This window comes from Scyliorhinus torazame, chromosome 4 (assembly GCF_047496885.1).
Source record: "Scyliorhinus torazame isolate Kashiwa2021f chromosome 4, sScyTor2.1, whole genome shotgun sequence".
In the NCBI taxonomy this organism is placed as follows: domain Eukaryota; kingdom Metazoa; phylum Chordata; class Chondrichthyes; order Carcharhiniformes; family Scyliorhinidae; genus Scyliorhinus; species Scyliorhinus torazame.
The window spans coordinates 260,244,078-260,260,361 of record NC_092710.1 but is presented as its reverse complement, the minus strand read 5'-3'; the positions used below and the strand labels follow the sequence as shown (position 1 = coordinate 260,260,361).

The 16,284-nt window shown below is 46.8% G+C and overlaps 1 protein-coding gene across 2 annotated transcripts in view; it reads right to left on the bottom strand.

The window, feature by feature from the left end:
- The window catches only part of mtfr2 (mitochondrial fission regulator 2), a 65,357-nt gene that overhangs the window by 25,942 nt on the left and 23,131 nt on the right, over window positions 1–16,284 (bottom strand). For both annotated transcript variants that reach the window (XM_072499690.1, XM_072499691.1), the window contains exons 2-3: window positions 11,877–12,020; window positions 11,012–11,116 (exon numbers count right to left, since the gene is read on the bottom strand). In XM_072499690.1, the coding sequence (XP_072355791.1) occupies window positions 11,012–11,116; window positions 11,877–11,939 (168 nt within the window). In that variant the 5' untranslated portion in view covers window positions 11,940–12,020. The remainder of the gene's footprint in view (window positions 1–11,011; window positions 11,117–11,876; window positions 12,021–16,284) is intronic.

The following is a 16,284-nucleotide window of genomic DNA, read 5'->3' as shown; positions in this document are numbered from 1 at the left end:
CATGTCCAAGTTGTATTCTTCAATATACAAATCATCTTTTTTTGTTTCGGATGTGTTATTGTGCTCTTCACTTTGGGTGGTGCAAACTGCTTGTTCCAGGGAGCTGCGGAGGTTATTTTCAACTGCTAATTTAAGGTTAGGTATTGTTCTGTCTTTCAAGATACAAAAATTTGGTTTTGTAGCTTTAAAACTTTTATTTTAATTTTTGGGCAGTGTTGCTTTAAGTGAGCGTGGTCTGAGTCTTCTAATGTCATGACGCTCGTGACATAAAGCGTAGGAATCGATTGCGCATGCGCAAATCGATTTTCCTTTACTGTACACTTTTTCATAAACTGCGCATGCACAAGCATTTTCGAACTGTGCGCTCTTTTTGTTCAACTGTGGATGCGCAGATCCATCTTTGAATGGTGTCAGATCTTCTTCTGACTGCGCATGTGCCGCTTGCGCATGCGCAGAACGATCTGCGTCCAAAACGTCTTTTTTCAATTGCTTGCGCATGCACAGAACGGTCTTCGCACAAAACAGCTATTTTCAACTGCACATGCTTGGCTGCGGTTTCCTGCGCATGCGTAGAAGCAGATTTGTGTCTTTTGTTCCCCGGACAGTTTAAAATGTGCTCAGACGCCATTTTAACTTCTTTAGACCCTTGGAGAAGAGCTTTTTCGGCATTCTTTCTTGGTAAAGACTTAATGTTATTTTTTTCTTGCGATCTGCACTTTTCAATCGCGATTTCCAGCATTAAACCTTTCTGTTCTGATAATGATTGTTTGAGTTTCGCATCACTCATTCTCTGTGCAATTTGGTCTTCGAGCATTGAATGTCTTAAAGCAGCATTGTTACTGGTGTTACAGCGATCTTCAAATTTTTTGAGTATTACTTCTAATTTGGTGTTGTCTTCACCTTTCAAATAATTAAAGCAGTTATAGATTTCTCTAGCTTCATGTCCTGATAGTAGCAGTGCAATTTTCATTTCTTCAGAGGCCGTGCTCAAATCATTAGCTATGATATATATTTCGAACATTTGTTTAAATATTTTCCATCTCTGACTTAAATTACCGGTTGTTTTCAGCTGCGGTGGAGTTCCAACGAGTTCCATTAAATCAGCGAAGTCTCCCCAACTTGTCCGTTACAAGTTTTCTTCTGTTTTCGATCTTTCTTTGTCTGCATTTTGTGTAATCTGACTGGCAAGCATTCTGAAGTCTCTTGGTACCATGTATTATTCCTTGTGTCTGAATAAAGCTCGTAGTCTTACAGCTGAAGTAGATGCTTTATTGTGTAAGTTTGTTCGCTCTCCAGCGCTTATACTAGATGTTACATGAGAGCTGTCCTGCTCACTAGCTGCCGTTCCTATAAAGAGTGCCCCTTGACTTCCTGTTGAAATGAAAAATGAAATGAAAATCGCTTATTGTCACAAGTAGGCTTCAAATGAAGTTACTGTGAAAAGCCCCTAGTCACCACATTCCGGCACCTGTTCGGGGAGGCTGGTACGGGAATTGAACCATGCTGCTGGCCGCCTTGGTCTGCTTTCAAAGCCAGCGATTTAGCCCTTGCTAAACCAGCCCCTTCTATTATATGTCTATTATATACATCTCTGGTGCTGTATTTACATTAACCCCTTGTGTATATACAGTGATGCATATCACTACAAGTACCCAATTCATTTTTCCAATTAAGGGCAATTTAGAGTGGCCAATCCGCCTAGCCTGCACATCTTTGGGTTGTGGGGGCGAAACCCACGCAAACACGGGGAGAATGTGCAAACTCCACACGGACAGTGACCCAGAGCCAGAATCGAACCTGGGATCTCGGCGCCGTGAGGCAGCAGTGTTATCCACTGCACCACTGTGCTGCCACCCCAGCAGGCATTCTAACTGTTGTGGCCAGAATAAGCGGCAAGAGCCTCGTAGCTGGAGCTGTTTTTAAGCAATCCATTTACTACACACAACTGCAGGCACGAAGATGGCACAGAGAAGACCTGCCCGCCCCAAAGATTGAGATTCCGAGGTGGACCCACAACTCCAAGCCAGTGAGGAGGGGAGGGCACTCTCTTCCCCAGCATCCCAGCATGGGCTGCACATTCCAGTCTGCCTTCCTGAACAATGCCTGGAAGTAGATGGCTGGCTATCCGGAGGGATGAGGGTCACTAGTGAGTCCTCTGCCCTGAGAAGGGCAGAGAATCAGGGAGGGTTCCAAAGGCTGCAGTACAGGTATCTGCTGGTTCAGGTGAGCTCTGCTGATCCCCTGCTTCCTCTGCAATGGGGTAGTGTTTCTGAGGAGCGTCAAATTCTGATGAGCTACTGATTGAGCTTGGCCCTTGATGATACAGCTGGGGTATGACGGTATCCAGAGGGGCAGCCTGGGTGGGCTCCCAGATGACTAGAGACCTTCTGAGCATTTAACGGACCCAGGCAGCACACAGCAGCGTGCAACCAGGAGTTTAGAAGTAGCACCGATGGGGTGCGTTTAAAAGATAGGCTGCAGCAATGATGGTCTGAGCCAGGCCACCCCGGTCCCAAGGAGGACACCCTAAGTCCACGGACTTGCCACCAAGTCACTACCCACGACTGCTCCCAGCCCAGGCAGTCATCCCCCAGCAGGGCCAATAGTTTTAAACAGTTTTTCAGTGATTTTGTTTAGCCTTCCGCTCCCCCTCTGTAGCCATGATGCCCAGTCCATGTTTTTAAATACTTGTAGTAATGCAGCCCACAAGACTTCCACCTAAGAGGAGCAGAGCATCACGGAGGGGCAGTGTATATGGTGTTCAACCCGCTAATCACATTTAAATGCATGCAAATGCCAGTTTCGCATGTCGCCGCCGGTGCAGGGCGCAAACCTTTTATCGCAACCAGCGAGGGACCGGAGCATGGCACCCGATTTGGGCGCTGGGCATGGACCTCGTGTTTGGCCAGACACCAGATTCTCCACCCAATTGCAGTTTGTGGTTGCGGCGTCACGAGGCGGAATATTTCAGCCACCATTTGCACTCTGGCCCTTCTCCGCCCATGTCCTTCACTCTGGGTAAGCTGCCTCCATGTTTTAATGCCAGAACCACCACCGCAGTCATCAGAGATCCATGTTGCAGGCAGAGTGCAAGATTTGAGATCCGGGAGAAAGCACGCAAGGAAGAGACAGGAAGCTGCCATCCGCCGATCTGCCCCGGCTCATCAAAAATGTTTCCAGGCTCTGGAGAGAAACAGAGATTGAGTAGGAAAGGAGAGGGAGAGAGAGAGAGATAAAGAGGAGAGAGTGAGACAGACAGAGGGACGCGAGGCACATTGGCTGGGGAATCTTCTGATCACGCTAACTCTGTAAACGAGGCTTCCCACTCTATGCACCCCCCCCCCCCCCCCCCCGGCCCCGGCCCAGCTGAGAAACCAGCGGTGGGGTTTCGCCATCAGCAAGACTGGAGGTCCCGCTGGCAAAAACGGCTGGAAAATTCCAGACAGACAGACTGGGAAAGGAATGAGAGAAACACAGCAACAGAGCGGGAAAGGAAAGAATGAGAGGGGGGGAAGGGTAGCAAACAAAAGTGAGCTGAGTTTCAGGTGAGACACAGAAGCAGTGCTCCTCAGGGCTTGTTTAGGTGATTTAGTGTTATCTAATTTGAATTCATGTAGTATTTCTGATATATTCAGTGATTTATTTTATTTTGCAAGCTGTATCAGCTGGGAATGCACAATGCTGCTCATGTATTGTACAGTATTTAAACTTGTACATTGTTTTTTCCAGACAAGAAATGTCCAAAGGAACGTAACTCCGGCTTTAACATTGATTTCGATGAGAAGCCATGAATCATTTAAAGTTGTTTTACTCAAAGTTACGATTTCCAGAGATGCAACCACAACTTTAAGTGAGGACTTTCTGTATAGAAATAGGAGAATAGAACAGATAAATGTGTGGCTAGGAAGATGTTACAGAAGGGACATTGGTACTCTGGGGAGATGTGACCTGTAGAGGGTGGATAGGTTGCAACTGAACAGAGCAGTTACCAATATCTTTGTGGGGTGCTTTGCTAATGCTTTTGGGGACCTTATAAACTAACATGCTAGGGTATGGGAAGTAGGAAGTATTATCAAGGAAGAAACGGTGCAGAGAATTCGGGCAGACAGATAGCACTATGTAAAAAATAATACGGTATTCAGTTATTAGAGTAAGAGGGAATGAAGTATAGTCTAAATTAAGTTTACTGTTAATATATGTGAATGTGCAGCGAGTGATAAATAAGGTCCATGAGCTACAGGCACAGGCAGCTATTGGAATATATGATGTGGCAATAATGGAGACCTGGCTAAAAAATGGGCTGGACTGGGTACTAAATATTTATGGACACAATGTGTTCAGGAAAGGAAGAAGGTAACACACCATTGCTGATTGTAAGGAGAACATTAAAGTGCTGTGGAGAGAATGTGAACCTGAAGGGTCAAGGACAGAATATCATTGGTTAGATCTAAGAATTAATAAATATACCATTACACCACTGGGTCTATTCTATCGATCATTGTCTGGTGGAAAGAAATACAAACAAATTTGCAAACAAATTACAGAGAGGTGCAAGGAATATAGAGTAGTTAAAATGGGTCTGTTTAATTAACCCAACATAGACTGAGATAGTAATCGTGAAATGGGCAGGGAGGTCATACTATCAAAGCTTTTTTTTTAAATGAAGGCGGGCTGAAAGACTTCAGGGTACTTGTCGAAGACCTCGCACAGGCCTCCACTCGGAGAATGTGCTGCCAGTCGAAGTGCAAATGGTGTAATCAATCGCAGCCCAACAGGCTAGGGCCATTCCCTTGAACAATAAAGAGTGAGACGCAAGACGACTGGTGCCCATAAACCACCAGAGTCAATGTTATCCCAACAATAGAACATAGAACACAGAACATACAGTGCAGAAGGAGGCCATTCGGCCCATCGAGTCTGCACCAACCCACTTAAGCCCCCACTTCCACCCTATCCCCGTAACCCAATAACCCCTCCTAACCTTTTTGGTCACCAAGAGCAATTTATCATGGCCAATCCACCTAACCTGCACAACTTTGGACTGTGGGAGAAAACCCACGCAGACACGGGGAGAACGTGCAGACTCCTCACAGACAGTGACCGTGCTGCCCTACTCAGCTGTCCCCTGTATACGTGGTCAACCAAGCCACTGTAACAGTCAAGGTCAAAGTCAAAGTCTGCACACCGCGCTTTATGCTGTCAAAGGTTCTTCGTGCCACAACAGAAAACAACGCCCCAGTATCCAACTCCATGTTTACTAAATGGCCGTTCACCTGCACTGGAGCCACACGGGGTGCCGCCACACAATTCAACTGCATAGATGCCTCTTTGTTCGGATGAAAAATCCGGTCCCGAGGCAGACGCCTGTCCCTGCCGGGACCATTGGGGCTCTCACTGCCTGTGGCCGCGCCTGGACTTGCGTCCGCATGGGCACGAATCAGCCTCAGCAGAATCCGGGGACATTTCCTGCCGTGATGGCCGGGCCTGCAACCATAGACCAGAGTTCCTTCGGCGGTTGGACCGGCTGGGAGGGGGGAGCTGTGTGGGAGGGAACACACACTAGGGCGCTCGCCTCCATCCCCTGTATTTCCTGCACCCCAGGATCAACGTTCACAAGGGATAAGGAGAGCTGTTGCGCTTGTTGCAGTTTCAGGGTGGGCTCGGCCAAGTGCTTTCGATGCATCTCCACGCTGTTGACGCCGAAGACCAGATGATTACGCAGCATCTCAGATAAAACAGTTCCATACTCACAGAACTCGGCAATTTTTCGTAGCCAGGACACAAATTTGGTGACCGACTCACACGGGGATCTTTCCACTGTGTTGAACCGATACCGCTGAACGATAATGGATGGCGTTGGGTTGAAATGCAGACCCACCAAGCATCACAAGCTGGTCAAAGGTATGGCTGTCAGGCGTCACTGGGCACATCAGACTCCGAATGTATGGGCACCACAAGTGGGCAGCAAAATCACCATCTACCGATCGTGCTCCGTGATGTTATTCGCACAAAAGAAACAATGCATTGGCTCCGCGAGCTGATTCCAGTCCTCAACTCCCACCATCAAAAGCATCCAACCACCCGAATAGAGGCAACCTGGATCCACCGAGTCGGGGATGTTGCTCAACTGACAGGGCTGCAGCGTTGATAGGAAGCCAGCTTACTCCTCATTGCCAGTTTTATAAAGTCGCAGAGAATCCACACCAAGTTGTAGCAAACAAACGTAAGTTTATTAACATTGTTATAATACACAGCTCCCAGTAGTTCCCCAACCGGATCTGAAAGGTCGGTGCCGAACTGGCCGATCTTACATACAACATGGATTGAGTGTCCCCGGCCCCCATTCCGAAGGAGTTCATACTCCATAAGGGAAGCGGGGAAGACAATCCCACCCCGTAAGTCCCATGCGGTGGGTAATGACCCTTTTTATCTTGCATTCATCAGCACAGCCACAAGAATGCCAAACTTGAAATGCAACAACAGTTTGGCATTCTACATTCTCTTCATTGGGAAGATCGAACACAGACTGGGTGACAGCTTTGAGAAACACCTGTGCTCAGTCGGCAAGCTCTTCCAGTCACTTGCCATTTCAATTCACCATCTAGCTCACATTTCTGTCCTCAGCCTGCACCAATCTTCCAGCAAAACACAATGCAAGCTGGAGAAATAGCACCTAATCTACCAATAAGGCACTTTACAGCCTTCTGAACTTAACATTTGAGCTCCACAATTTCAGACCATGAACTCTGCCTCTATATTGATTCTTTTCCCCACATATGCCAGTTTTTATCTTGTTTTCACATTTTTGTTTTCATACAAAGTTGATCTTTATTCTACTATCAACCTACTCTGGACCAATGCTTTGTTTCTTTACTACTACCACTAAAACTCAGTAAACCTTTTATTCCACGACATCGTTGGTATTTAATATCCCAAACCGTCTAACCCAGTGTTTTTCAAACTTTTTTCCGGGGACCCATTTTTATCAACTGGCCAACCTTCGGGACGCATGCAGGCCGACCTTTGGGACCCACGCCGACCGACCTTTGCTACCCACCATTTTCTCCTACCTTGTTTGCTGCTGTCCCCAAAGCACATGCCGTCGACGTTCGGAAGGGGGGGGGGGGGGTGACCTGCTCTCTGCCTCCCTTCAGGCAGGAAGATTACATTGCATTTTAAAAAAAAATCTTTTCCTGCTTCTCCGATTGCGCAAACCTACCTTGGCTGGCTAATAAATGGAAGGGTACCAGATGCCTTCTTTTTTAAAGTTATATATTTATTAAAGTTTTTTAACAATTCAATTTTTTCCCCTCACAAACAATAACCCCCTCCCGTAACAAAATAACACAAAATCGCACTGAGCAAGATATATACATGGCAAAATGGTATATTTACATAGCTTTATACACTGGCTCTCGCCCGCACGTGCCAGTTACCCCCACCCTCCATGTTATCTCCCGCTCATCCATCCCCTCAAACAATCTCTCGTTCCCGCCGACTAGCCATCTCCTTTTCTGGGCCAATCCCGTGTCCGCGTCTCCCTCACCCTCCAGTCCCCCAGTCGGGGGACCTCCGTCCCGACCACCTCTTCTGTGTCCCATTCCCTTTCGGCCAGTGCAGCAGCAACCCTTTCCCCCCGCCCCACCCCGCTAGATCCCTGTCTAGCTTTTTTGCTCCGCCCATATCACTCCCGTAAATCAGTGAAACCTGCTCACCCCGGCTTCCCCCGCCATCCCTTTGAGCCCCCCCATGTGGGACTCTCCCAATCAATAAACGTTCCTTCGTTCCCCTTCCCGCCTTTCTTCCCGCGCGCGGGAAAAGGACCCCGCGCTTTCCAAAGCCTGCCCCGCCCCCTCTGGCGCAGCTCCTGTCGCGGACTTGTCTCTCTCCCCCAGCCCATATAACATTTCCTGCGCGTGATTGACCCCCTATATACAACAACCTTCATACTTCAACCCTCAAACACCCCCACCCTCACAAACCCTCAATTAGAGTCCAACTTTTCAGTTAGTATAAAGGTCCACGCCTCTTCGGGAGTTTAGAAGTAGTGGTGTTGGCCATTATGTGTAACCCACAGTCGCGCTGGCTGCAACATTCCAAATTTCACTCCTTTCCGATGCAGCACTGCATTGGCCCGGTTGAAACCCGCTCTCCGCTTAGCGACCTCCGTGCTCCAGTCCGGGTATATTCTGATCTCTGCATTGTCCCACTTGCTGCTCCGCTCCTTCTTGGCCCATTTCAGGACCCTCTCTCTGTCCGTAAACCGGTGAAATCTCACCACCATCGCCCTTGGCGGCTCATTTGCCTTGGGCTTCCTCGCCAGCACCCGGTGCGCCCCTTCCAGCTCCAGCAACCTCGGGGGGGCCTCCGCGCCCATCAGCGCCCCGATCATTGTGCCCGCATATGCCGCGGCATCGGCCCCCTCCACTCCTTCTGGGAGACCCAGGATCCTCAGATTATTTCTCCTCGACCTGTTCTCCAGGTCTTCGAGTCTTCCCGCCCACGTCTTGTGTAGCGCCTCGTGCCGCTCCACTCTCACCGCCAGGCCCAAGAGCTCGTCCTCATTCTCACCTACTTTTTCCTGGATCTCCTGGATCTTCACCTCGTGGGCTTTCTGGGTTGCCCCAAGTCCTTCAATTATTGCCAACATAGGCGCCACCATCTCCTTACGCAGCTCCTCGAAGCAGCGCTTGATGAATTCCTGCATCTCCTCTTTGTCCCCGGCCGCCGCCATTTTGCTTATTTTCCCTCTCTTCTCCCGCTGCTCCAATGCCACTTTTTTGGACGTTTCGCTGCGGGTCCGGTCCATACAAGTTAGTAGGGGACCTCTCTCCTCTCTTCCCCACGGGTTGGCTGTAAAGAAAATTCCGTTGGGGCTCCTCTAGCAAGCCCGAAAGTCCGTATTCGCGGGAGCTGCCGATTCGTGCAGCTTAGCTCCGCATAGCCGCAACCGGAAGTCCTCCCAGATGCCTTCTTAACCACCTTAGCAACCTGTCTTGCTACCTTCAGGGATCTGTGGACATTCACTCCAATGGCCCTCCCTTCCTCTACACTTCTCAGTATCTTCCCATTTATTGTGTAATTCTTTGGCTTGTTTGACCTCCCCAAATGCATCACCTCACACTCGCCTGGGTTGTATTCCATTTGTTGCTTTCCTGTTCACCTGGCTAGACCAGTAGCTACTTCATATTTTGAAATACATGAGGGATAAAGTATTTGCTCCTGTATCAATTTGCATTTCATTCAATTCCACGCTGTGGGCTGGTCGGCAGGCCAGAATGTTTATTTGTTTCTCCACTTGTGTTTTTCTCATGTATGAATAGTGCCTTATGCTCAATTGTGTTCCGAATTAAGCAAAAATGTGGACATGGGCTGGTTGGCCGAATGTGGTGGTATATTCAATGTAATTCAGTGTAATACAGAATTTGGCTACTTAGGTGCTGGTAGCTCAGTCGGTTTTGGATCAGAAATAGAAAAGAAATTCATAACAGAATTGGAAAAAAAGAACCGCCACATATTGGGTGAAATTGTGCATTTAAATGCTAGCTGATCAGGTTTCCTTATTTGAGCTTACGGAACCACGCGATTCTGCGCATGCGCACCGATGAGCGGGCACGCATGCGCAGTGTGCCCGCATATTTTTACGTGGTCACGGCCGTCATTTGGAACAATGCCGGCTGTTGCGCGCAAATTTTCGCAATCGGGAGCGCCGCGACAGACGGCTCCGAGGCCCTCCCGACACCCACCCACAACCCACCTGCGGGTCACAACCCCGACTTTGAAAATGCCTGGTCTAACCTATCCATGACCTTCCCATTTGTTCCACCTGAACCCCTCCCCTCTTTTGAATAAACCTCATCACATATAGATCGATTAGTGACTTGGGCGGAGAGATGGCGGATGTAGTTTAATCCAGACAAATCTAAGATAATGCATTTTGGAAGGTCTAATACAGGTGGGGAATATATAGTAAATGGCAGAACCCTTAACAGTATTGATAGGCAGAGGGATCTGGGTGTACGGGTCCATAGATCACTGAAAGTGGCAACGGAGTTGGAGAAGGTAGTCAAGAGGCATATGGCATGCTTGCCTTTATAGGGTGGGGCAGTGTATAAAAATTGGCAAGTCATGCTGCAGCTGTAAAGAAACTTAGTTGGGTTACACTTGGATTATATTGTTCAATTCTGGTCGCCACACTACCAGAAGGGTGTGGAGGCTTTTGAGAGGGTACAGAAGAGGTTTATCAGATGTTGCCTGGTATGAAGGGCATTAGCTATGAGGAGAGCTTGGATAAACTCGGTTTGTTCTCACTGGAATGCCGGATTGAAGGGCGACCTGATAGAAATCTACAAAATTATGGGGGGCATGGACAGAGTGGATAGTCAAAAGTTTTTTCCCAGGGTGGAAGAGTCAATTACTAGGGGCATAGATTTAAGGTGTGAGGGGCAAAGTTTAGAGAAGATGTGTGAGTGTAGTTTTTTTACACAAAGGTTAGTGGGTGCTTGGAACTCGCTGCTGGAGGTGGTGGAAGCAGGTACGATAGTGGTGTTTAAGGGGCGTCTTGACAAATACATGAATAGGCAGGAAATAGAGGGATACGAACCCTGGAAATGTGAAAGGTTTTAGGTTAGTCGGGCAGCATGGTCGGCGCAGGCTTGGAGGGTCGAAGGGCCTATTCCTGTGCTGTACTTTTCTTTGTTCTTATTCTTATTTCCGAAGAAGAGTCATATTGACATTTCTTTCCACAGATGCTGCCAGACCTGCTGGGTTTTTCCAGCACTTTGTTTTTATTTAAGATCTTCAGCATCCGTAGAATTTGGATTTCATACATATGTCTGCCCAAGTCAATGCTTCAAAGAATTCACTTGCAAAGTTACCTTTTTAAGAGAAATTGACGGATCTGTCAGCTTTTGGACACAAGAAAAAAAAATTTGGAGAAAGTTTTAAAACATTTATCACTAAATTCTGACACAAACCTTTAATCCAATTATCATCCAAAACATTATCTTACCTGAAAGCAGACTCTAGGCCAGTGATTTAATGGCAGTGATGATCCTATCCTTCGAACAATACTGCGAGACTGTCCGTATGGTTTGCTTCGCCATAGTTGGATGAGCTTTTTATAAAAGACAAACACATTAATGTGCATAGCCATACATTTTTGATTTAACAGCAAAATACATGAAATATTATAAAGTTTAACAGCAATGGCCATACCACTTTAGCAAAAATGTGTTTTCAAACTTTCCATTTTAAAGTTGTTAAAAGCTAGATTTATGATTGGGCACTACAATGTAATATATATTCAAACTTAAACAATGTGGTCACTTCAGTTCTCTTCAACATTTTAGATTTGCCAGCTCCAACAACTATTTCTTTCACCCATGTTTAATAATATTACAGTGCACTATAGCATCTGCATACTGTCATGCGGGCACAGAACTGAACTTTAGGTGTGCAACTCTAATTGGAAGGTGAGTATCTCACACAGCAAAATCAAATGAAGAGCAAAATGACAACTGCTTCAACAATGGTAAAAAAAAAACATTGTTCATGTAGGCCCCGAATGGGAGAGACAACAAAAACAAACCGTAGGGTCGAAATGAACGACTGGTTTATTACGGTGTCCACAAGATCATGAAAACTATTCCTCTCACCAAAAGGCCACCCTCCTTGACCTACACCCCGATCAGGACTTTTATACAGAGTAGTTTACTCTTGTTAAGGGGAAATCCTGCCCCCAATTGTCGGGGAGTTCATACTCAGCTGCGTAAGAGGGAAATTGAATAGAGCACAGTCCTTGGTCCCCAAGGGAGTAATAACAGTTCAAGCCCCACTTACAATCAAGAGACAACAGAATAATTTTGTAAAATTACCAAATCAGATGATATTCCAAAGTATTCTAGTAGCTCACAAATAAAATTTAGCAGGCGAGACATCAGATGATTTAGTGTAGTCACCACAGCACAGGAACATTGCTCTGTTCACATTTAATCATCAAGACTAATTTAGGATAAATTCTGGAAAGGAAGGAAATAGTAATTTATAAATAGAACTCCAAGCCAACTGAAGCAGTATTTGCCTTATTTTGAAAATCTCATGTTAATGTTCCAACTAACTCACTTGCAAATTTGCCATTTTCAGAGTTTTAAGCCCTAAACCTTTTTGAGCATATACTTAAGTGACATTCAATTTATTTCAAACTTGCAGATCTGAGAACCAGCGAGCACCATTCATCACATTATCATGACCTAATTCTGATTTTGATTAAAACAAAAGTAGTAAAATACTGTACAGTAAATTACTTTTTGTACATGCTCATACACAATGAGAAACTACATACCACTCATGTCATCTGGCAAAACGTACACAGCAGCAAATGAGGAAGGGAAGGGTATTGCACGGTAGCACAAGTGGCTAGCACTGTCGCTTCACAGCTCCAGGGTCCCAAGTTCACTTCCCCGCTGGGTCACTATCTGTGCAGAGTCTGCACGTTCTCCCCGTGTCTGCGTGGGTTTCCTCCGGGTGCTCCGGTTTCCTCCCACAGTCCAAAGACATGCAGGTTAGGTGGATTGGCCATGATAAATTGCCCTTAGTGACCAAAAAGGTTAGGAAGGGTTATTGGGTTACGGGGATTGGGTGGAAGTGAGGGCTTAAGTGGGTCAGTGCAGACTCGATGGGCCGAATGGCCTCCTTCTGCACTGTATGTTCTATGTGTCACACTTGTTATTTGAAGTAACTATCCATTGTATAGAAGAACATAATGGGAATTTTTTACTTTTTATTTTAAACATGTCAATGTTATCACTGCCAAGAAGACTCAGAGCTAGATCTCCCCTTGCAGTTTATGATTGTTCCAGTGAGAACAATTGCATGGTGAACCAGTAAGGCCATCAGTAAGAAATACAATTTCAAACCAGACAGATGGCACTAGTGGAGATGCACCTTGCTCTCCTTTAAACTAAAACGAAAAATTAACTTTTTCTGTTTAATATTTAACTTAATTTAGTACAAAGAAGAACAAAGAAATGTACAGCACAGGAACAGGCCCTTCGGCCCTCCAAGCCCGTGCCGACCATGCTGCCCGACCAAACTACAATCTTCTACACTTCCTGGGTCCGTATCCCTCTATTCCCATCCTATTCATGTATTTGTCAAGATGCCCCTTAAATGTCACTATCGTCCCTGTTTCCACCACCTCCTCCGGTAGCGAGTTCCAGGCACCCACTACCCTCTGTGTAAAAAGAAAATGCCTCGTACATCTACTCTAAACCTTGCCCCCTCACCTTAAACCTATGCCCCCTACTAATTAACCCCTCTACCCCGGGGAAAGCCTCTGACTATCCACTCTGTCTATGCCCCTCATAATTTTGTAGACCTCTATCAGGTCGCCCCTCAACCTCCTCCGTTCCAGTGAGAACAAACTGGGTTTATTCAACCGCTCCTCATAGCTAATGCCCTCCATACCAGGCAACATTCTGGTAAATCTCTTCTGCACCCTCTCTAAAGCCTCCACATCCTTCTGGTAGTGTGGCGACCAGAATTGAACACTATACTCCAAGTGTGGCCTAACTAAGGTTCTATACAGCTGCAACATGACTTGCCAATTCTTATACTCAATGCCCCGGCCAATGAAGGCAAGCATGCCGTATGCCTTCTTGACTACCTTCTCCACCTGTGTTGCTCCTTTCAGTGACCTGTGGACCTGTACTCCTAGATCTCTTTGACTTTCAATACTCGAGGGTTCTACCATTCACTGTATATTCCCCACCTGCATTAGACCTTCCAAAATGCATTACCTCACATTTGTCCGGATTAAACTCCATCTGCCATCTCTCCGCCCAAGTCTCCAAACAATCTAAATCGTGCTCTATCCTCTGACAGTCCTCATCGCTATCCGCAATTCCACCAACCTTTGTGTCGTCTGCAAACTTACTAATCAGACCAGTTACATTTTCCTCCAAATCATTTATATATACTACAAACAGCAAAGGTCCCAGCACTGATCCCTGTGGAACACCACTGGTCACAGCCCTCCAAATAGAAAAGCATCCCTCCATTGCTACTCTCTGCCTTCTATGACCTAGCCAGTTCTGTGTCCACCTTGCCAGCTCACCCCTGATCCCGTGTGACTTCACATTTTGTACTAGTCTACCATGAGGGACCTTGTCAAAGGCCTTACTGAAGTACATATAGACAACATCCACTGCCCTACCTGCATCAATCATCTTTGTGACCTCCTCGAAAAACTCTATCAAGTTAGTGAGACACAACCTCCCCTTCACAAAACCATGCTGCCTCTCACTAATACGTCCATTTGCTTCCAAATGGGAGTAGATCCTGTCTCGAAGAATTCTCTCCAGTAATTTCCCTACCACTGAAGTAAGGCTCACCGGCCTGTAGTTCCCTGGATTATCCTTGCTACCCTTCTTAAACAGAGGAACAACATTGGCTATTCTCCAGTCCTCCGGGACATCACCTGAAGACAGTGAGGATCCAAAGATTTCTGTCAAGGCCTCAGCAATTTCCTCTCCAGCCTCCTTCAGTATTCTGGGGTAGATCCCATCAGGCCCTGGGGACTTATCTACCTTAATATTTTTTAAGACACCCAACACCTCGTCTTTTTCGATCTCAATGTGACCCAGGCTAATTTAATAATTTAGTGTTGCGCAGGTCAAAGAGACACAGCCTGAGTGAGTGAGACACATCCAGAGTGGGAATTTGAAACTTGGTAATTTGGTGCAGTGAGGTAATTCGGTGCAGAGTGGGAGAAGGTGCTTTTTCCCGATTGATTTCTCTCTCTTTCTTCTGGCCTGTAACTTTTAATCAGCAGGGAGAGAACCTGAGAGCATCTGAGACCCTCGGAAGGTAAGTAAGTGATTTTTACTCATTTTTACTTTTATTAGCTTTTCAAATTGTGTGTGTGTGTGTGTGTGTGTGGGGGGGGGGGGGGGGGGGGGGGGAGAACTGAAGTGACATCACAGAAAAGATGTGACCTGATTGGCTGGTTGGGAATCTACACTAAATTAAAAAAATTAAGCATTGGTAAACTAATTAAACATAATTACTTAATTATAATTTAGAGGGGTATCGAAGCCAGAGATCGGCGAGTACTGTATTTAGCTTTCACATTTATAGTAGAAATCTAATGCTAGGAAACATATAGTTAACAGTAACTTTTTTTAAAACGTTTAACTTTAATTTACTAATTAATTGACGCAATGTCAGTTAGATGGGTGCAGTGCTCTGACTGTGAGATGTGGCAGGTCCGGGAGGCTTCCAGCCTCCCGGATAGCTTCATCTGCAGAAAGTGCACCCAACTGGAGCTCCTCACAGACCACATGGTTCGGTTGGAGCAGCAGTTGGATGCACTTAGGAGCATGCAGGTGGCGGAAAGCGTCACAGATAGCAGTTATATAAATGTAGTCACACCCAAGGTGCAGACAGAGAAATGGGTGACCACAAGAAAGGGCAGGCAGTCAGTGCAGGAATCCCCTGTGGTTGTCCCCCTCTCGAACTGTCGCAGGGGATAGCCTATCAGGGGAAAACAGCAGCAGCCGGAGCAGTGGCACCACGGCTGGCTCTGATGTTCAGAAGGGAGGGTCAAAGCGCAGAAGAGCAATAGTCATAGGGGACTCTATAGTCAGGGGCACAGATCGGCGCTTCTGTGGACGTGAAAGAGACTCCAGGATGGTATGTTGCCCCCCTGGTGCCAGGATCCAGGATGTCTCCGAATGGGTAGAGGGCATCCTGAAGGGGGAAGGCAAACAGGAAGAGGTCGTTGTACATATTGGTACTAACGACATAGACAGGAAGGGGCATGAGGTCCTGCAGCAGGAGTTCAGGGAGCTAGGCAGAAAGTTAAAAGACAGGACCTCTAGGGTTGTAATCTCAGGATTACTCCCTGTGCAACGTGCCAGTGAGGCTAGAAATAGAAAGATAGAGCAGCTAAACACGTGGATAATCAGCTGGTGTAGGAGGGAGGGTTTCCGTTATCTGGACCACTGGGAGCTCTTCCAGGGCAGGTGTGACCTATACAAGGACGGGTTGCATCTAAACTGGAGAGGCATAAATATCCTGGCCACGAGGTTTGCTAGTGTCACACGGGAGGGTTTAAACTAGTATGGCAGGGGGGTGGGCACGGGAGCAATAGGTCAGAAGGTGAGAGCATTGAGGGAGAACTAGGGAATAGGGACAGTATGGCTCTGAGGCAGAGCAGACAGGGTGAAGTTGCTGAATACAGCGGGTCTGGTGGCCTGAAGTGCATATGTTTTAATGCAAGAA